The sequence below is a fragment of the Giraffa tippelskirchi genome, chromosome 4 (assembly GCF_054371585.1).
Source record: "Giraffa tippelskirchi isolate mGirTip1 chromosome 4, T2T-mGirTip1v1.2.pri, whole genome shotgun sequence".
Classification (NCBI taxonomy): Eukaryota; Metazoa; Chordata; class Mammalia; order Artiodactyla; family Giraffidae; genus Giraffa; species Giraffa tippelskirchi.
In genome coordinates, this window is record NC_137278.1 from 132390438 (window position 1) to 132411371 (window position 20934).

Below are 20934 nucleotides of genomic sequence, written 5' to 3' on the forward strand. Positions count from 1 at the left end.
TTCTGTTTCCCACTTTAAGTTTAATCTTCAATAGATTACATAAGATACTCAACACAATTATAAAATAGGCTTTTTTCAGATTATTTTGCCCAACTGTAGGCTAATGTAAATATTCTGAACATGTTTAAGGCAGGCTAGGTTAAGCTATGATGTTCAGTAAATGCACTTTCGACTTTAGATATTTTCAACTTACAATGGGTTTATTGGGATGTAACCCCACTGTTCAGTTCAGGTGCTCAGTCGTGTCCAACTCTTTGTGATCCCATGAATCGCAGCACGCCAGGCCTCCCTGTCCATCACTGTAAGCCAAGGAAAATCTGTACTGCTGTAAATGAGGAGAAAGGGCGTTTCAAGAACCTTCTGTGCTTAGCATTACTAGTGCTGCTCTTGTATCACAGCTGTGACTGTTCCAAGGTAACTCTGCATGTCTAGACCAGGTGCAAAAATGAGTGTGATGAAAGTGGGAGTGGGCAGGAATAGAGAAACACAGGTGCAAAATCCCTCACTTTCTTTGTAATACTAAAATTCATATTCATCTAGGTATACTTCCTCAAACCACACCTCTGAATACTAGGCCTCAAGTGTTTGTCTTTCAAGTTCCAACTTCCTAACTGGCCCAGTGTCCAGTTGTTTCCTTCAGTCTCTTAAATTCATCACTCTCCCTCTTCCCTATGGAAAAGATCTCTTGATTCAGTCTCCCCAGCAACCTAGTCTTAGCAGTGAGTAGCAACAATGGTGCAGTGAGGGCTCTCGGAGGCCTGCACCTATTCCTGGTTAAGAAATGAAAAGGAGAGCTGAAGGAGTAAGGTCCAAAGCAAGAGATGTTCACTCATTCTCCTGCTTCCTGACTGCTCAAGGAGTCCCAGTCTCCACTGCGCCCACTTCGCCGTCCCAGTCCTTAAATAACAGGCATAGCCCTGGGGCTTCTCACCTGTCTCCACTGTCTCACCTCCATTCCCTAGCTTCCGCCACCACCGCCCACAGATTCCAGCCCCCACATCGGACCGCGCCCGAACTTCGTCTCTAATACCGGCTGCTTCTGCTGCAGCCGCTGCCATGGTGATGAATCTCGCGAGATCTGCCGCTCGCCGGTGCGCAGCTCTCGCGCGATCGGGGAGGTGGGAAGTATCCCGGTCTGGGGGTGGGGGTGCGCCGCACAGCTCCTGTCGCCGTCGCGGCTTCCGGTGCTAGGTGGAGGGCAGGAAGGAGGGACCCGGGAGCGAGGCCAGGGGAGCAGCCGCGCTGAAATCGGCTGAGGGAGCCGGAGAGAGTGGAGCGAGGGCCGAGCGGAGCCTGTGGGGGCGGAGGCGGCGGCCGCAGCGGCGGAGCTGGGAGCAGGAACAGGTGAGGGGATTGGAGGAAGGAAGGCGGGTCCGGGTAGAGGAGAGGCTTGGGGTGGGGGGCTGCGAGGATAGAGCCCCCTCGTCCCGCTCTCCGCTCGCTCGCCCGGCACTGCTTGACATAGAGCGGTGTGGTCCTTACCTCCCGAGAGCTCGGAGAGGGGGCGCCGGGCCAGCCACACGCCTGCCCCCGCATTTGAAGGACGCTGAGCTGGTGTGGGGGTGGGGGGCGCACACGGTTTTGTCCTCTGCCTCGCACAAGGGGGCGACCTGGGCTGCAGTGAGGACCTCCTCGCCTGCAGGAGATGGGCTTTTGAAGGGTCGAGGTTGAGGGGGAGGAAAGCAGTCCTGGGTGAGGTGACGTGGGGGAGGCGATGACTTGTATTCTTTTCCTATTAAAGGACTAGGGAATAGCGCTTTTTCCTACCCGCTTTCCGCTCTCACCTTGGTAATAGAACAGAGAGAAGCCTTGCTATGGTGACACCCCTCCCCCTATCGTGGGGCAGGGGTCCGTAGTGGGGTTAGGGATTAACCTGGAACACAGGCTAGTGTGACACCCCAGGGGCACTATTCTGGTGGAGGTTGAGCTTTCGGGTCCTGGGAACTGCATGTTGAGAAGAGGGCAGCAGGTGGGGAGCCAGAAGAGAGGAGGCAGCAGAAGGGGGAGGGGGATCTGGTCTTGCTTGGAGAAGAGAGGTGGTGCCTTCCTCCCCCAGGCGTAGCGGGGGCGGTCTCACAGGAGGAGGGAGCTTCTGGTCGCTGGCTTTGAGTTTCGGTCTTCCAATCCGCTTTCATTCTTTAGGAAGTACCAGGATTCCCGGAACCGAAAATGGAGCCGTTGCTTACACCAGTGTTTGAGGGAAGAAGGTGGGGGTGAGGGGTAGGATGGAATTCCCTGTTAAAACCGGGCCACTTGATTAACCAAGTTGTAGCTCCTCTTTGGGGAGAGTTCCCTTCTTTCTGGGTTGTATTACCGCTGGTCTCCCTCTGGCTAGGCCTGGAGGAGTGTGGTATGTGGTCAGGAGTGAGAAGAAATAGTGAGGTCATCGGGTGAGGGCGAAGTGTAACTTAAAACCTGTCTCCGTCGCTGTTGGATTGGGTCACTCCTGGTCCGTGGCATGAAAGTTTTATTTGGTAGGAGATCTGCTGCAGGAGTCTGATTGCTTAGGTCAGTGCAGCTAGGGTCTGCATACTTCCTTCCCTATCCCTATTCAGGTGTTGACAGTATTTGCTACCATTTTGTCTTGAGCTTGTTGTTGGGGTAAGTGTCTCCACTTTCTATGACTGGAATGGGTCAGTGAATTGGTCATTGTGCATTAGACTTGGGTTTGAATACCATGTCTATAAAAGCTCCTTCTATGAAAGAAACTGATCCATCTTTTCACAGACTGGATCTTTGACCTTGGATTTAGCTTGGAAGGGTCCTCTTGTATCACATATTAACATTCCTCCTGCCTCCCAGCATAGAGTTATTGCCTTGGGTAATCAAAAAACATTTTTCTTTTGTAGTCAAAATTTTTATGCGTATGTCTTGCTTTTCCAAAGAGGCAAAACTTTGAGTGCAGGAACTGGATCTCATCTTGTGTCCCCCACACTGCCTGTGCACACAGTAAGCACTCATGAATACTGAATGTGAATGAATAGAACTCAGGTTTTCTTTTCTTTCTTTCTTTTTGTTTTTTTTTAAAAATATTTATTTATTTATTTGGCTGCACTGGGTCTCAGTTGTGGCACTTGGGATCTTTAGTTGAGGAATGCAGGGTGGGCATGGTAACTCATAGTTGTGGGATCTAGTTCCCTGACTAGGGATCAAACCCAGGAAGTCCTGAACTCAGGATTTCTGACCACTGTTTAAGGAAAGGAACAGATGGCTTGGCTGTCATAGTGAGTGCCTGAAGATAGCTGAGTGAGGGTGTAAAGGTCTTCACCCTTTGTAATTAAGAAGTCTTAGTCTTTCCCCATTTCCTGAGAGGCACAAAACAGTTGTGGATAATGAAAGTAAGACCCCAAAAGAAAAGTATTAGAACACAGAGTCATTATTTAGCAGAAATCCCAGATCTCCTGCTTCCCTGTTTTGGGCAAAGGAGTCTCTCCTTTAGACCTAGGTCCTGCAGAGTTGTCTGCAGACTGAGTTCCTGATAATTACGGAGAAGGGAGCCAGTGTATGTATCTGGTACCTGGCATAGAATTGGTGGCAATGAACGGTAGCTGCTATTAAGCTGAATACAAGTGTAAAGGAGGACAGACAGCAGGCTAGAAAGAGTGGAAGTGAAGTCTTAAGTGCACAAAGAGTCATGAAGTGTGTTTGTCTCTGCTACTTTCTTCCGCTGGAGTCATAATAGAGGAAATGGACTCAGAAGACAGAGGGTGGGATTTATTGGTTAGAAGGAAGTTCTCTAAAACCAGATTTGTTAAAACTGAGTCAATGACTGAGGGAACTATACTCCCCCATATACCTTTAGAAATGGATTTCAAGAGGCCTGAGACTCAAAACATATCACTGTATTTCACTCTCCTCACCATTTTTTTTGTGTGGCTACTGCAGAACTTCCCTGACCCGGGATCGAACCTGTGCCCCATGCAGTGGAAGTGCAGAGTCTTAACCACTGGATCACCAGGGAAGTCCCTCACATTTTTTAAATTGCAGTATAGTTGATTTACAATATTGTGTTTGTTTCAGGTGTACAACATAGTTTTTTTCACCATTTTTGTTACATGGTATGATAATTAAGAGCGTGGACCTTGGAATTGGACGCAGTTGGGTTCAAATCATGCCTCTGCTAATTACTAGTTGTATGATTTTGGTGAAATTATTTGTCTCTCTTAGCTTCATTTTCCTCATCTGTGAAGAGTATGATAATGATAGTATCTGTTCATAGTGTTGGCATGGGAATTAAATGAGATAACATATACAAAGTGCTTAGGATTATACAAAGCACACGTAGTAAGCCTCAAGTAAATGTTAGCTGCTATTAATAATCACCATCATAACAGTAATAATAACATGAGCCCTCAGGGCTGCCTTAAAAAAGAGGAGGTTTACAAAAGAACAACTTGCTGCCTGTAGCGCCTGTGTAGAGGGGTGATTGTTACCATGACTTTCTGTGCTGGTCGTAGGCTTATGAGCAATGAAATCTTTTTTCAGCATCAGCCTCACAGAGGCAGCTCCTGTTGCCTGAGTGGGAGGTGAAGCTGGAGCAAGGCAGGGGCCCTGATCCATCAACTGGGATGTAGAGTGAGGATGTGGGGGCTCAGGAATAGTGTTCATGATTCAAAAGTCAGCGTGACTCTGAGGTAATGGCTGACTCTTCCATGAAAGAGCACCCTAATTGGCCTATGTCAGGCATTTAGATTCCTGGGTCCCATTGTTTTAGATCTTGGTATTTCAGCATCCTCCATTTCCTGGGCCACTCTTTTCACTTAGTCATATCTCCTTTAAATGTCTGCCTCTGTTTCAGAATGTACTGTATTAAGGTCCAGAGTTGCAATGTCTATAAATCTGTCTATTATGCTTTTTCCAATATCTGTTGCAAATATAGGTAGAGTGCTAATAAAGCTTTTGGATAATGAAAGGACATGGGGAGCATTTGGAAAGAGTTCTACAAATGTTTGAAGGCTTTGTCTTATAGTCTAGGAAAGAACTGACTGAGGTAGGGATTCTGTGAAGGTGTTAGAGATTTGTCATGGACTTCTGCAAAGGACCTGCTGCATCAGATGGACCAGAAAAAGAAATAGCTCAAGATATCAGGGATCCACGGCTATCACCATATTCCTAAAGAAAGTTGAAATGACGGGGCGTGGCGGATCTTAGTTCCTAGACAACCAGGGATTGAGCCCAGGCCCTTGGCATTGAAATTGCAGTGTCCTAACCACTGGACTGCCAGGAAATTTCCATAACCTGTCCTTTATGAGCTTAAACACAAGCGTGTCAAGCATGAATGTTTAAATTTCAGCATGATTTAGGATGCAGAAGAATATTAGCTTTCTGTTGGAGTGATTTAATTCTTCATCCTCCCCTTTTTCAAAAAAAGGAACCTAACCCTACCTTATATAAAATCTTTTTTGAAGTCTAATACGTAAAATGGATAAAAGCAGTGCTGCTGTGGTAGTGGTGGAGAGTGGCAGACCATAATCAGAACCTCTCAGATAGTTCTCCCTTTCCCCTAGGCAGGCTCTGAGAACATGGAAGCCACTTTTCTAGTTTATCAGTTACAGGAAAAGGATTGAAGATCACCTATAGAATACTGTCTTCCTCAACCTCACAAGCATTGGCCACCATCAGTAAAACTGAGTTCAACAACAAGTATATCAGTCACTAGCTACAGATCAGTCATGAAGCTGGATGCTGGGAGCATGAAACATGAATAAGGCACAGTCCCAGCTGTCAAGGGACTGAGAGTCTAGTGTTGTTTTCCCACCGTGGTGTCCTGAGAAAATGGTAATAGTGAAATAGGCATAGCTGCTTGCAACCTGAGATGACTGGCCCATGGGCTCTAGCCACTCTAAGCCCTAGCTATCCAGTATTGATGGGATCAGCATCTTCAGCTGACCTGTATTACATTAAAGGCACATTATTTGGGAGGTTCCAGCTCTGGAAAGCAAAACACACCAAGGTAAATAAAACATTCTGTGGTAAGTCCTAGAGTAGAAGTGTGTTTGAGGTGCTAAGGGATCACAGAAGGCTCTTAGCCCCCAAGGTAGGACATTCCCTGTCTTCTGTATCCTTAGGCTGCTCTGTTACGGGTCAGTTCAGTTCAGTTCAGTCGCTCAGTCGTGTCCGACTCTCTGCGACCCCATGAATTGCAGCACGCCAGGCCTCTCTGTCCATCACCAACTCCCAGAGTCTACCCAAACCCATGTTCATCGAGTCGGTGATGCCATCCAACCATCTCATCCTCTGTCGTCCCCTTCTCCTCCCGCCCCCAATCCTACCCAGCATTAGGGTCTTTTCCAATGAGTCAACCCTTCGCATGAGGTGGCCAAAGTATTGGAGATTCAGCTTCAACATCAGACCTTCCAATGAACACCCAGGATTGATCTCTTTTAGGATGGATTGATTGGATCTCCTTGCTGTCCAAGGGACTCTCAAGAGTCTTCTCCAACACCACAGTTCAAAAGCATCAATTCTGCGGCGCTCAGCTTTCTTCACCGTCCAACTCTCACATCCATACATGACCACTGGAAAAACCATAGCCTTGACTAGACGGACTTTTGTTGGCAAAGTAATGTCTCTGCTTTTAAACATGCTATCTAGGTTGGCCATAACCTTCCTTCCAAGGAGTAAGCGTCTTTTAATTTCATGGCTGCAGTCACCATCAGCAGTGATTCTGGAGCCCAAAAAAGTAAAGTCTGACACTGTTTCCACTGTTTCCCCATCTATTTCCCATGGAGTGATGGGACCAGATGCCATGATCTTAGTTTTCTGAACGTTGAGCTTTAAGCCAACTTTTTCACTCTCCTCCTTCACCTTCATCAAGAGGCTCTTTAGTTCTTCTTCACTTTCTGCCATAAGGGTGGTGTCATCCGCATATCTGAGGTTATTGATATTTCTCCCGGCAATCTTGATTCCAGCTTGTGTTTCTTCCAGCCCAGCGTTTCTCATGATGTACTCTGCATATAAGTTAAATAAGCAGGGTGACAATATACAGCTTTGACGTACTCCTTTTCCTATTTGGAACCAGTCTGTTGTTCCATGTCCAGTTCTAACTGTTGCTTCCTGACCTGCATACAGGTTTCTCAAGAGACAGGTCAGATGGTCTGGTATTCCCATCTCTTTCAGAATTTTCCACAGTTTCTTGTGATCCACACAGTCAAAGGCTTTGGCATAGTCAATAAAGCAGAAATAGATGTTTTTCTGGAACTCTCTTGCTTTTTCGATGATCCAGCTGTTACGGGTGGCCTTGTCCAAATCATGGCCTCCTGTTTCATCTGTTCACTGGCAGCTCCATCTTGACCTGCATAGTGGGACCAGATTGGGGCAAAGGTTTACTAGGGCTTTAGGCTGATTACCCATGGGATTTCAGTGATTTTATAATTAGGAAGGTACAGTGTACTGGATATCCAAGGCTAGAGATGTGGGCATTGGAGCAGCCATCAAATATCAGGATATGGTACAGTTGTAAGCTGGTCAAATTCTAAGAATAGGGCACACTGAAAGCTTTGATTAGAGGGCAGTGCCGCAGAATGTTCCAGGGAAATAAATGAGTCTAGTTTTTATTTGGTCACTGTCTTATCTAGCTAGGTCATGTATTCTGAAACAGACTTGAGGTTCTGTTCTGACTCACTTGCTGAGGTTTGTCTTTGGGAAAAGCCATACCCTTCCCTGGTGTTTGGGTCTATCAGGGCAGTTTAGAATCCTTCGCTTGACTTTGTGGCTTCCTTCAAGTTATCCTGCACTGGAGTCTTCCTCTCGGACTAGAAGGGAAACTGGTGTTTAACGATTCTGACTCAAACCTAAATGCTGTTAGTTAAGTGGAGACTAATTTTAGTCATATGTTCTAATTTATAACAAGGCCATTCATTGATTGCCTAGTAGCTAAGTTCAGTAGGTATCTTTCAGGCCTTATCTTAATTTGACTTTTTCATAGCCTTTGACCCTCCTTTTTTTTTCTTTCCTCATTGGTGTCTCTGATGCCTTATTCTCTTGATTTCCTTTTTACCCTTTTGGTTGTTTTTTACTCTCTTTTCTGGCCTTTTTTTGTTTTAAATGTTGATGTGCCCCAGGTTTCTACCTTTGGGCTTTTCTCCTGTCTCAGCATACACACTCTCTCTAGATATATAGATTAGGATGTATCAGTTGCAAAAGATAGAAAACACACCTGTGAAAGACTTCCTTGGTGATCCACTGGTTAAGAATCCGTCTTCCAATGCAAAGAACTTGGGTTCTGTCCCTGGTCTGGGATGATCCCACATGCCTCAGGGCAGCTAAGCCTGTGTGCTGCAACTAGTGAGCCCACCCTCTAGAGCCTGAGCATCGCAGCTAGAGAAAGCTCATGTGCAACGAAGACTCAGCACAGCCAAAATAAAAAACGAAAGAAAAGAAAAAAGAAAACACACTGTGGCTCAGATAATCAGAGGATTTATTAAACATCTAGCAGGAAATTAGGTGAAATAAGCCAGACACAAAAGGACAAATATTGTTTGATTCCACATTAACATGGTACCTAGAATAGTCAGATTCAGAAACAGAAAGTATAGTGATTGTTTCCAGCGGGTAGGGGAGGGGCATTATTGTTTAACAAGTAGAGTTTCAGCTTGGGAAGATGAAAAAGTTCTGGAGATGCATGGTGGTGATGGTTGCACAACAGTGTAACTGTACTTAATGCCACTGAACTGTACACTTAAACTTAAAAATGGTTAAAATGGTAAATTTTATGTATATTTTATCACAAGGCTTTCCAGGTGACACAGTGGGTAAAGAATACATCTGCAATCCAGGAGACTCAGGTTCAATTCCTGGGTCAGGGGATACCCTGAAGGAGGGCATGGCAACCCATTCCGGTACTCTTCCCTGGAGAATCTCATGGACAGAGGAGCCTGGTGGGCTGTGGTTCATGGAGTTGCAGAGAGTCAGACACAACTGAAGCAACTTAGCACACAGGCACATAGTCTACCACATGCAGAAGGAGTCCAGGGGTAGAACATTTCTTCTTACAATTTTTTTTGATCTACCAACTAAACACTGGTAGGATCCAAGTTTTTCTGCTCTGATATCCTCGTGTTCTTGTGTCTGTCCCTTCATATACTCAGGGTTACTCCAGCGTCTCGCCCTTCTACATTAACATCCAAAGGCTAGAGAAGAAGACATTGATATATGTTCTTTTTTAAGATTGAGGAAATTTTTCCCAGATATTCCCAGTAGACTTTTCTTACACCTTATTGCCCAGAATTAGTACTTGACCATTTGTAACTCAAATCATGGTGACAGAAGTGAAATGCCCACAGCCTTTGCTGATCAGCTTTCGTACCCTAGGGCTGGGGAGGGGTAGCTTAACCACTGCCTGCCAACATCTGAACAAATGAGGGGTTCTGTTAGAAGAAAGAAGGGAAGTGTCTGTGGGGCAGGCAGCCAGGAAATGCTGCCGCCCTGAATCTTCTTGGCGACTCTTGGGGCTTCAGTTACTGTCTATGCAGATGATTCCAAATACCCTGACCAGACTTTTCTCCCGATCTTCAGACCTTAGCACTTCAAAATTAATCTAAAAACAAACATCTTCGCTGCCAGATCTGTTCCTATAGTGTTTCCAGTCTAAAGAAGTGCCACTGACTCACACAGGCCAGAAACCTGGGAGTCATCTTTGACTCTCCTCGCCCTACTATAATCAGCTATCAAATCCTGTGGAGTCTACTATTTTGGTGTTTCAAATCTGTCCTGTGCTCTCTATTGCCACGTCTGTTTCAGAACTTTTGATTTCTTTTTTTTTTCTCTCTTTTAATTTTATTTATTTAAAATTTTAAATTCATTTTTTTTTCATTGAAGGATACTTGCTGTACACAATTTTTTTGTTTTCTGTCAAACATCAACATGAATTAGCCATAGGTATACATATGTCCTCTCCGTCTTGAACCTCCCTCTCACCTCCTTCCCCATCCCACCCCTCTGAGAACTTTCGATTTCTTATCTGTATTACTGGACCTCCCAAGTGGTCTCTTTCCCTCCGTCTTTCCCCCTTTTAACTTATTCCCTAAACTGGTGTCAGAATGATCTTTCTAAAGCACATATCTGATCGTGTTACTCAATATTACCTTTAGGGCCCTTCATGATCCAGCTCCTGCTTCCCTCTCCAGCCTCATCCCTTCTTTTTACTCATGATGCTGCATCCACATACATGACCTCCTGGTTGCACCTGGCTTTGGCTAATCACTGTTCTAACTCATCTTTATGCCTGTGCATACACTCTTCCCTCTTCTGCCTTCCCTATTCTTTAATGTCTGACTGATTCATAGTCTTCCTTTAAGAGTCAGCTCAGGTGTGACCAGAGAGTCATGTCTTGGAATTGGCCTTCATCCTCTAGTCTTGATTAACTGCCCTAGCTTTTTCTCCCCATAATACTATGTGCTTATCCCAGTCTTAGCCTCACACTGTAATCCTCTGTTTCCTAGTCTTTCTCTCCCATTGACTGAGTTTCATGAAGGCAGAAACTGTCTTTCTCTGTATCTCTAGTTCATTATACTTAATAAACGTTTAATGAATGAGTGGAAACTGACATCAGAAGCTGTTTCTTGGCTTTGGGAAATCTTTGAGTTTAATAGAAGCCATTGAGATACTAATCTACGAGTTTTTGTGTGCTGATTACAGTGCTCTTGAGACAAAAATTTGGAAAGTTTATATAGGTCACAAGCCAGCTGCATTAAGGAAACCAAATACAGGCAGACCCTGCTTTGGTTTCCCTAAATTTTTGGTCTATTCCATTGGCTGTGCTAAAAATAGCATCTTTATTAGTGATGTCTCAATTTGAAAATCGTCTGGGAATATAGCTGCTTTTTGTGCACTCTGCCTGGCAGCAGAGGGTTTGGGAGACTCCGGTCTTCTTTTCCCTGAGCCCATGCAGCCTGAAAAGGAGGTGCTGGATCAGGAGTCCCCTCAGGGGTGTCTCAGGACACATGCCTGTGACAAAGAATGGGGAGTGTGTGTGGCAGACTGAGCTGTGACTCTCAGAATCACCTGGAGTGTGAGGCAGACAGGCCTCAAGTCAAAGTGACTGAACAGTCAGTGACAGCAACAGCCTGCCTCTCCTGGGAGGGTAGGGGTGGGAGGGAGGGATTGGGGGTCGTAAGTGATCGTCAGTGAGAACATCCTCAGGTGAGGCTTACATCAGTCAGTGTGCCCGATTGAACTGCACTGTCCAACACAGATTGTGCTAAAACACATTTTTAGAGTTCCTGTTGCTACTTTTACCACTGATAACAAAGTTTGTAACTGTACAAGAGAATGTTGAGATATCCTTTTTGTTAATAGAGATATTGCTGTATTCCATTTTTCATCTTGAGCCACTCACCTTCAGTCTTAACTGCTTCCTGTTTCTCCCAGCCCATGGAACCCTGGTATTTTGCCCTATTGACACAGGAGTGCCATCTGTGGCAAAAGAGAATGACTATAGGCTATACAGTACATAGACAATCCGAGGTTAGTTTGTTTGCCATTCTGCTTCCCAGAGCTGCTTCTAGCAATGCAGTGTGGTGAAAGTGAGAGCTGACTATATAGCCATACGTGTATGTTCATGGCACAGAGCTGAAAGTTGCCACCATCCTGGTGGTTGGGGTAGCATGCCATCTGGAAACAGACAGGAACAAGGAAAGCCAAGACAAGAAAGCCAACACTTGCTTTGGACTGTTCATCTGAGTCCAGCTCCTGATTATATTAAAGAAGAGTTGTAATGTTCATTAATTCCAAGGCCCTGGGGTGCCATGGGGGACACATGGTAACTACTTGAATATTTCATTAGTTATCTGCCAGCCCCATTGAGTTTTAAATGCCAAGAGAAAATTTTACCACTTTTAGTCTTCTTGTCCTTTCATGGCTTTCCCAAACCAGTCTTAAGGTCAGTATGTGTGGAAAATGGCCAGGAATTGACAGGAAAGCTGAGCAGCCATCTGTGCACCACATGGAGACACCAAGATACCGAGTACTGCTAGGACAGAAGAAATGATATAAGCCTTAGATGAGGCTTAAATCAGCCAATGTGCTTGCTTGAGCTCCTATAGCGGGGCTTGGCACTGGGAGCAAGGAAAGATCCAAAATAAATAAAAGGCATAGTCCTTGCACATGGTGAGTACATGGTTAAATTGGGGAGACAGTAATCCTGCACAGATTTAGCAGGAAAAACTCCACAACGTAGTGCCACTTGAATGGTTCAGATAATTCAGGGGCCTTTATGTAGCTTGCCAGGAAATAGAAATCAGTGTAACACTGGGATCTGCTTTTGAACTAAGACTTCAGTGTGATAGCTTAGCAAAGAAGCAAACCAAAGGACAATGTGTGCATGTTCTGGGGCAAGGGCTCGCTTTAAGCCACTGCTTTACTCACAGTTGGTAATCATTTAATCAGCAATACTTCTAGGCATGAAGGATGGCAAGATAAACGTGTGGTATAAAATCAGTTCAGAATCTGGGCCAAAGCCTATTACCTAAGCTTTAAAGCAAAGTGTCATCTGGAGCTAAAGGAAAGGACACGTGAGTGGGAAACAAGATAAAAACTAGGAGGACTTGGGGAAGGTGTAAATTTCTGAAAGTGAAGGCATCAGAACCAGAAGTCTGACAAACACGGATTACTAGAGTTGGTAGGATCTGATCTTACTAGCTGGGTAGGTTTCCCCTCCTGCCTCAGGAATCCGTCTGCCTGGGTGGTTGAGGCAGGAGGGGCTGGGTGGATGGCTAGTGGGCGACTTGGCTGAAGTTGTGCCCTAAAGTTGAGCCAGGCCCTCCGCCTGGGGTGTGAGCCCTCTGGGTCAGGGGCTGGGCTCATCTGTGGAACCTACCCAGAGCGCCACGCCTGGCTTATTAGTGAATGTCTGCGGAGCTCTTTGAAGATGAAACACTCTGTAAGCACTCATTGTTTCTGTTTTTTGGACAAACTAGTACTTTGGTCTCCAGGGGCCATTGATCTGGCTCCTTTTTACTAGTCTGGAATTCGCTGCAAGCTGAGGAGAGTAGGAAACAAATAAACCTAAAATAGTTTTTGAAAAAAACAGCTAAACTCCCACCAAACCCCTGTGCTTTAGCTTGAAAATAGGATTCCTCCCTATCCACCTTTCACATTCTTGGGTTTGGGTGCACTCTGTCTTGACCTGTTCCTTTGCCTGCTGGGTTTGTGGTGTGCATATGTGTTCCTCTGGTTCCCACACCGTGGAGAACGCCAGCAGCTGGCATATGGTGATTGCTGAATAAGCTGCCACTGACGCATTGGCTCCCGCAGGCACAGAGAACTGGCTAGCATGGGTGATTCTGAACCCCTGTTTCATTGTTGTTTCAAAGATTCATTTCTGTGGCTGTCCTGAGCCATCCAGATGGGAGAGAAGAAGAGAAGAAATGAATGACTCTATGATTCTGTCAGTCTGGGGCGGTGGGCAAAGTTGGCAGATAGGCATTTTGTACTTTTGTAGTGTTCTAACTGCTCCCTTCGTTTCCACCAATGATGTATGAGGCAGAAGTGGTCTAACCCGCGTGAGCTGCTAGTGAGGTTGGTAGAGACCTTGTGAGTTAATTCAGTTATCCAACCACTGTGTGCCAGGCACTAGTCAAGGCACCAGGAACACAGCAGGGAACAAAATAGATAAGGAACTGACTTTATAGTAGGAGGAGAAAAACAGTACAGAAGGAAAGAAATACGGAGCGTGTCAGATGGTGATAAATGCTATGAGGAAAAAGTGGAATAATGGGTTAGAGAAGTGTGTGTGTGAGTGAGATAGGTGGTTGTGGAAGGCCTCTTTGATAAAGGGACAGTCGAACAGATGCCTGAAGGAAGCGAGGAAGAGCTCCATGAAGGCTCTCTGGGAGATGAGCCTTCCAGGCAGAGTGAAGAGCAAGGACAAAAGCTTTGAGAGAGGAGAGTGTTGGGGAACTGAAGTGGAGTACGCACAGGGGAGAGTAGTAGGAGACCTATGGAAGAAGCGGGAATGCAGACTGTGCGGACTTTGTAGGCCATGTATGGCTTTGGGTTTTACAGAAAAGGAGATACGAAGCCCAGAGAGGGTTTTGAACAGAGGAGCACCGTGACCTGGTTTTGGTTTTAAAATCAGTCTGGCTGCTCTGTGGAGAATAGACTGAAGAGGGTTAGAGCAGAAGCAGAGAATGATCTGACTGCCTCATTGCAGGTGACCATGTGGAGCAGCTGTCCTGGGAGGGACCATGGGAGCCCAGGACCTACCTGGCTGAGGAATGAGGGGGAGCCTCTCCACATCCCACTTCCCAGCTCTCAGCTCACTGTTGTATGCACCGAGTACGGCTTTAGCAGCTGGTAGTTCACAGAGTGGAAAGGATCAGCTTTTCTTAGGAGTGCTGCTTTCTTACTTCTTCCTGGTTAATTTTGGTGTGTAGAAGGAAAGCGTAGAAATATAGGAAGGGAAGAAGCAGAATCTCTTGATTAGGGCTGAGAGCATAAACCTTGGGAACCTGACAAGCCTGAACCTTGTCAGGAGTCACAAAGAGCCACTCCTCATTCCACTCCCTCCTCTCCCACCCTTTCCAGAAGTCTCAGGGCAAGACTGGGGGAAGGGGGGGCATTAATGATCTCCCTATGCCTTGGGATACAGTATAGAATGTCAGGACTGAAGGGACTTTAGAAATCATCTAGTTCAACCTCCTCCATTTACAGGTGCAGATAAGAACAGGTGAAATAACTCATCCAGAGTCACCTGGGTAGATTACTGGCAGAAGCAAGGGTCCTGAGTGTTCACTGCTTTGTCTCTACTCCCAAAGGCTCAGGATCTAAGTGGGCCTTGATCTTCATGGTATGCTCAGGCTCTCGGTTTGTCATAAAAGAACTCCAGCCATGACTTTGGCCAGTCCTGTTAGCGTGAAATCCTGACAAGCAGATGGTGGTAGTGAGTTTGCATTTCTTTGCCTAGGATCAAGTCCTCCATACCAGGGTCCAGGCCGGAACCAGACTGCCACTGCCGCCACTGCACCCTACTGTCCTCAGAAAGCGACTGCTGTGATCATGGGTAACATCTTTGGAAACCTTCTCAAGAGCCTGATTGGGAAGAAGGAGATGCGCATCCTGATGGTGGGCCTGGATGCCGCAGGAAAGACCACCATTCTGTACAAGCTGAAACTGGGCGAGATTGTCACCACCATCCCCACCATTGGTAAGGGCAAAGCTCAGATGGAGGCTCTCATGCCCACCACTGAGCCAGACAGGGGGCCTATTCCTGGATCCCCCACCTGGCCACCAGGCAAGTCCTTACTGTCTGTGGGGTTCAGGGAAGCGTGGTTATTTAGCTTCCTAGCAGGTGCTGGGCCTGCCGTTTACACACCTACCGTGGCCCTCTCTGATGAGGGAACTTGGGCAGCCTGGCACCCAACAGTGGCCCTCAGGCACTGAGCTGGTTTGTTCTCTGTTGTTTGAAAAGCAGGTGAAGAGCTTTGATGTTCCTGCCAGAGGCCTGGAATTGCTTCAATTTAGATCCTCGGTGGCCCTGATCCTGGTTAAGACCTGCCTCTGGGAGGGAGAGCATTTGCCTCGTGGAAGCAGCTCTGTCACCATCATCAGCTGGTTCTGCTTTCAGGGCTCCGGGACTGTCACCCACTTCTTGTTCTCCATTCTGCCTCGCAGGCCCCACTTCTCAGCTGAGGCCGACTCGGTGGCCCAGGGACAGGAGTGGGGCTGAGTCATTTCTTTTGCAGGAGAGAGAGTCAAAGACTGAGAATGAGTGGGGAAGATTGTCTCACCCAGGCAATTGGGAACCTCCTGACTGGCCCTCTTCGTCCTCTTCTGCTGCTTCTCTTAGGTTTTCTTTTTGGCCTTAATGCTGCTAAGTCAGGGAACACCAGGTCTAAGGAACCTTACTTTCTTTTCTTTGCTAGGCCTGGGGGAAACAGAAATAACCCAATGGGGCATCGTTTGCAGGCCTGGTGTTTCTGACCGAGTGACCACTGTCTGTTTTTTCCCCAAAGGGTTCAATGTGGAGACAGTGGAGTACAAGAACATCAGCTTCACAGTTTGGGATGTGGGTGGCCAGGACAAAATTCGGCCTCTCTGGAGACACTACTTCCAGAACACCCAAGGTAGGGTGTGTGAATTGCCCACGGACTGGCACGGGTTGGTTGGGTGTGAGCAGAGGGTGGCTATTATTCTTGGTTACCAGGCGCCAGCTCTTGCCCTGCTGCAGCTCCTAGGGGTGGGAGACAGGAGAAGAGGGAGCAGATATTTGAAGGGTATAAGGAGGGTATTTTCTCTTTGCGGTGGGGGAGGGGAGTTGATCTGTCGTCTCTCTGCAGCCCATGCTCTGCCTCCCTAGGGTTGATATTTGTGGTCGACAGCAACGATCGAGAGCGAGTAAATGAGGCCCGGGAGGAGCTGATGAGGATGCTGGCGGAGGATGAGCTCCGGGATGCTGTGCTCCTTGTCTTTGCAAACAAACAGGTGTGGCATCTCCCTGCCTCTGTGTTTGAGAGAGGGCAGCCTGGCCATGGAAGTCATGGGATCTTGGAGCCCATTGTGTGGTAAACCCTATGACTAGGCTCTCAATTTGGAAAGTAGGAAATATGATTAGCTGTCTTCTTTATGCTCCTCTTCTTGTCCCCTCCCCTATCCTGGCTTTACTTAGCAGTGTTTCTGTCCAGAGGGACTGGTGTGGTAGATCCTATACCTCCAGCCCCTCTGTTATCTCACCTGTTGTCTGCTTCAGTGGAACAGCCCTCTCTTTTACGGTCAGACGGACCTGATTGTCGGCCCGTCTGAATCACTTCTCCACTTCCCTACCAACCCCGTACTTGGTTTCCAACTCCTCAGTGGAATGACCTTTAGTGCCTTGGATCTGGAGTTCTAGGATGATTAAATCCAAAGTGGTTCTTTCAGATCTTTCTCTGGGTTCCTCCACTGAAGAAGGAGGAGAGGGTGCTGGTATACCTGCCTTTGCTAGGTGGGTGCTCTAGAAGCTTCTTCAAGATCCTGAGGCTCCTTTTTGTGTCTCCCTTGTGCTCCAGGATTTGCCTAATGCCATGAATGCTGCTGAGATCACAGACAAGTTGGGCCTGCATTCCCTGCGCCACCGCAACTGGTACATTCAGGCCACCTGTGCCACCAGTGGGGACGGGCTGTACGAAGGCCTGGACTGGCTGGCCAATCAGCTCAAAAACAAGAAGTGAGAGCCAGACAGCCCTATCCGACCACCCCATCCACCCCTACTGTCTCCCTGACCCAGCCCTACCCTTTTCCTTCCTGTTGCCAGTGCGGCCAGAGCCCTGGGTATCATGTCCGCATGCCCAGCAACAGCCTTGCTTCCCCTGCCCTCCCCTCCCCCATCCATGACCAGTCCCCAGTTGCTGTCCTGATGATGAATCATTCCAATTTACCGGATTTAAAACAAAAAACAAGGTTGTTATGGTTTCATGGGGTGGGCCCCCCCTCAAGCTCTGGGGCTTGGGAGGTGGGCTGGGGTATTCCCTCCGGTTTGCTTCGTTTGGCTCTAGTTGCTCTACTCTTGGCATCTGAGTCCCTTCCCTCTCCCCACAGGCCCCTCACCCCTTCCCCGTCTTCCTTTCCTTTGCCGCTCTCCCCCTGTTCTACATGGAAATTGCACGGGCCTCTCTTTGTGTGCGTGCATGTGTGCGCGTGTATATACCTGTATAGAGAGATATATATGGGGGCCAAGGAGCGGGTAGAGGAGGTGGGTGCAGCTCAGGGCTTGGAGCCAGGACACTGCCCACTCTCGTCTATCAGCTGCTCCTCCCATGCTGGTGAGATAAAGGGAAGGAGGTGGAGGGGAGGCTGCCCCAGTCCTGTGCTGGTGCCTCTCCACTGCAGGTAGGTTATCCTGGATGACAGGGCAGATGATGGCTTCTCTGCCACCATCTTCCTCTATCCCTCTCTCCACCCCACTCAGGTCAGGGGGGTGGCATTTGTCTCTAGATGACTGTTCCCAAGGAGATGCCATTCTGCCCTGCCTTTTTGTGGAAGGAGAGAGGAGCCCACTCACTCTTTATCAGCTCAGAGTGTTCAGCTGATCCTCCCCCTCATCCTTAGATCTCTTCCTCGGAGCTGGAGCGGGGAGGTAGGGATAGCAAGACCATGGATTGTATTTGGGACCCAGGGCACTGGGGAGAGGGGCTCAGGTTTTCCGTCTTCATCCTCTTTTGTTATTAGAAGGTGAAACACAGATCAGTTTCCCTATTCCTGCCTTCCTACCCCTTCCATCTTCTGATCTTGGGCCTGGGTGGTTCCCCTGTCCTTTGTCAGAAGTTTCCTCACCCTGGTAGTTCTGCTGGCCTCACCAGAGCCGGCTGGCTGGTTTACTGAGGAGCAGGGGAGTAGGGGTGACACAACAGACCTCAGCATCAAGCCACCTCTTCTCCATTTTTATCTAGTCCAGGGTGTGCTGAAAGATGAAAATTTTCTGTTTCCAGACCCTTAGACCATCCTGCTGTCTCTCCCCACTCCATCCCAACAGCCTTTCCCTGCCCTCTCCACCCACTTCCCATAAATGGATCTGGGCATTGGAATGGAGGAAATCAGGCTCCGAAGTGATTGTTGGTGCTGATGGGATGCAGCGGTCTTCCGAGCCTCCCTCCATTATTACGTAGTTGTTCAGAAGCTGCTGCTACTGTGTCTCTGTCTAAAGAGGCACTTGAGATCCTGGCCTGGGTTCCTGCCTTCCGCAGTTTCTGTGAAGCCGTGGCTTTTCTGTGGGCTCCTGTGTGTGCTGGCTGCGCCCTGAGCTCCAAGACAGCTGCCCATAAACTTTTTGCTAATGTTAGGGCCCAGGGCCTCCATAGCATGGCTGAGGGACCCCTTCCCAGAGAGGCTGTCCCAAGCCCCACCCCATGGGGCCAGGCTTCCTGCCACCTTTGTCTACAACAGGCGGATCAGTACTCCCTACCCCACCTCAGATTGAACTGTGAAAGAGAGGTTCCAGGGGTGTCTCCCTCAGTGCCAGCTCCTTAGTGATGTGTTAATTATCCAAGATGCAGTGGGTGTATGCAGATCTCTTGCGCTCTAGGCCTTTGTGTGTATGCGTGTGTATGTGTGGTTGGTGGCAGGGTGGGGGGAGGGGTTGCTGGAGCTTCTGATTCATTTTAACATGTATTCACTCCCTTGACCCCACAGATGCTTCCCTCATACTTTTACTTTGCCTTTGTCTCTGTTTTGTCAGATTTTTTTTTGTTCCTGCTCCTGTTGCCTCTGCCTCCCTGAATTCTTTCCTTTGCCTTCACACCTGCTTCACTGCTGTTGCCTGTTTGTCTCCCTTTTCCTTGGGAAAATTTCCTTAGAATTGCTCACTCTGTATCGTTGTGGTTGGTGAGGACTTTGCCTCCTCTCCCGCATCACTCCCTCTCTGACCCTGCCTAGTTAGATGTCAGTCCCAAATGGGTTTTTCTCAATTTAGACCTACCCCCACCTTGGTTTGGGGGCCTTCAGGGACTGGTGGGGCTGAGGGTGTTAGGAAACAGTCTTGGAGGTTGCCTGGGTGCTGCTCAAGGATCTGTCCAGCAGGGGGCAGTAAGTGATCTTGTTAGTATCCCAGGCTGCTAGGCCCTTGGCAGGGGCGGTCCTTTCTACATTTCCATTCACCCAAAAGCGCTTTTGGAATTGGGTGTTTCATTCCACTTCTACCCACTCCCTCCCCTACTTTCCTCTGGTAGGTTTAATTTTTTGCTTTCCTTTGTTCAAGCCTTTCTTCTCCCTGGAAATTTCCCCTGTTCCCCCCTAAAAGTTTGTTTGTGGCGTTATAGTGGTAACTGCAGTTCTGAACTGGTTTTTCTCTTCTGTTTTTCTCCTCTGGAATGTAGACTCTATGTGTTTAATAACTCACCTTCTCTCTCCTTGCTCAAAACGTGGGATACGCAATGACTGTGACCCTGGTTGGAAATTAAACTTGTTTTATGCAGCTTTGGAGCAGACCTTCATCCTTGATGTGCAGCAGCCGTGGCACAGCGTTTATTGGTGAGGGTAGTTCTGCTTCTAGTCCCACTCTCCAGACTGCTCTTTGTTTCAGCAGAGGGGTAAAGGGTACTCTGGACTGGGGAGAGTGAAGTAATGGAGGTTCATCTCCACACTGCTTACTGTTTCCCATCATACCCCAAAAGGGAGCTGAAATGAATCAGGGCCCAGAGTTTGAGGGCTTCTTGACTTTGCCCCTCAAGTTGTAAAGGGTTTAACCCTGAACTTAGCCATGTTCATCATCTTCTAGTAGACTTAGGGACTCCAATAGAGGGCACTGATGCCTCACACAGCCCCCACTCTCAGATCTCCCCAGCCCTGTGCCTCAGGGGCTTCTAGTTGGAACAGGGTCCCTTCATCCATAGGTTGGAGTCTGCTCACCCGTCTAGTTCTGGACTTTGGCATTGAGTAAGGTGAAGGGTAAAGGTCTGAGTAGTATAATGAACTTGATCCTCCTTACAGCTCATGGCCCTGCATCACCTCTGCTTTAGGTGTCCAGTTCCCTATTGTCAGGAGGCCAGACCTCATCCAGAGATAGTGTTTTGAGGAAAACTACAAACCTTGTCCTTGCATCCAATTCCCACCACTACTCTTTTCGTCTCCTGCTGTTACTTAGGCAAAAAAAGGGATGGTGCTACCCTTTCTTGGTGAGGTCTGAGTGAGCCAGGCAGGCCTTCCCCACTCTCACCACTTTCCTAAGCTTTAAGGACAGAGGTCTTCCCAACTTGATGTTATGGAGAAGGCACAGGATTTAGGTATGTAATAAGTTTGAGAGCCCCAATACCAGTGTGAAATTATCCTTTGTATTCAGCTACCTCCCGGCTGCCTCCCCTGGCAATTTTCCTTTTCAGCCCCTCTCTTGCTATTAAAATAAGCCATCATGGTTAAGTTCCAGTGCATCTGCCCTTATGAAACCCTTCAACTACTTCAATCAGACATTGCTTTATTACCCCATAAGCTTTGAACACTACCCACATAACCCTCAAAACCAGGTGA

At 47.7% G+C, this 20934-nt stretch overlaps 1 protein-coding gene and 1 long non-coding RNA gene across 3 annotated transcripts; one reads left to right on the forward strand and one right to left on the reverse strand.

The window, feature by feature from the left end:
• Nucleotides 1-1058, reverse strand: LOC145547374 (uncharacterized). Its single transcript, XR_014083796.1, has 2 exons — nt 950-1058; nt 1-325 (listed from the first exon to the last, which is right to left on the reverse strand). It is a non-coding gene; the product is annotated as an uncharacterized LOC145547374 (long non-coding RNA).
• Nucleotides 1059-1205: 147 nt separating this feature from the next.
• On the forward strand, nt 1206-19885 carry ARF3 (ARF GTPase 3). 2 transcript variants are annotated; one of them, XM_081596787.1, is made up of 5 exons: nt 1206-1344; nt 14906-15145; nt 15954-16064; nt 16298-16422; nt 16986-19885. In XM_081596787.1, the coding sequence occupies exons 2-5, from the start codon at nt 14998-15000 to the stop codon at nt 17145-17147; spliced, it is 546 nt and encodes a 181-aa protein (XP_081452913.1). In that variant the 5' UTR covers nt 1206-1344; nt 14906-14997; the 3' UTR covers nt 17148-19885. The 2 variants fall into 2 exon arrangements, with proteins under 2 accessions (XP_081452913.1, XP_081452914.1); XM_081596788.1 differs by lacking the exon at nt 15954-16064.
• Nucleotides 19886-20934: the final 1049 nt, after the last annotated feature.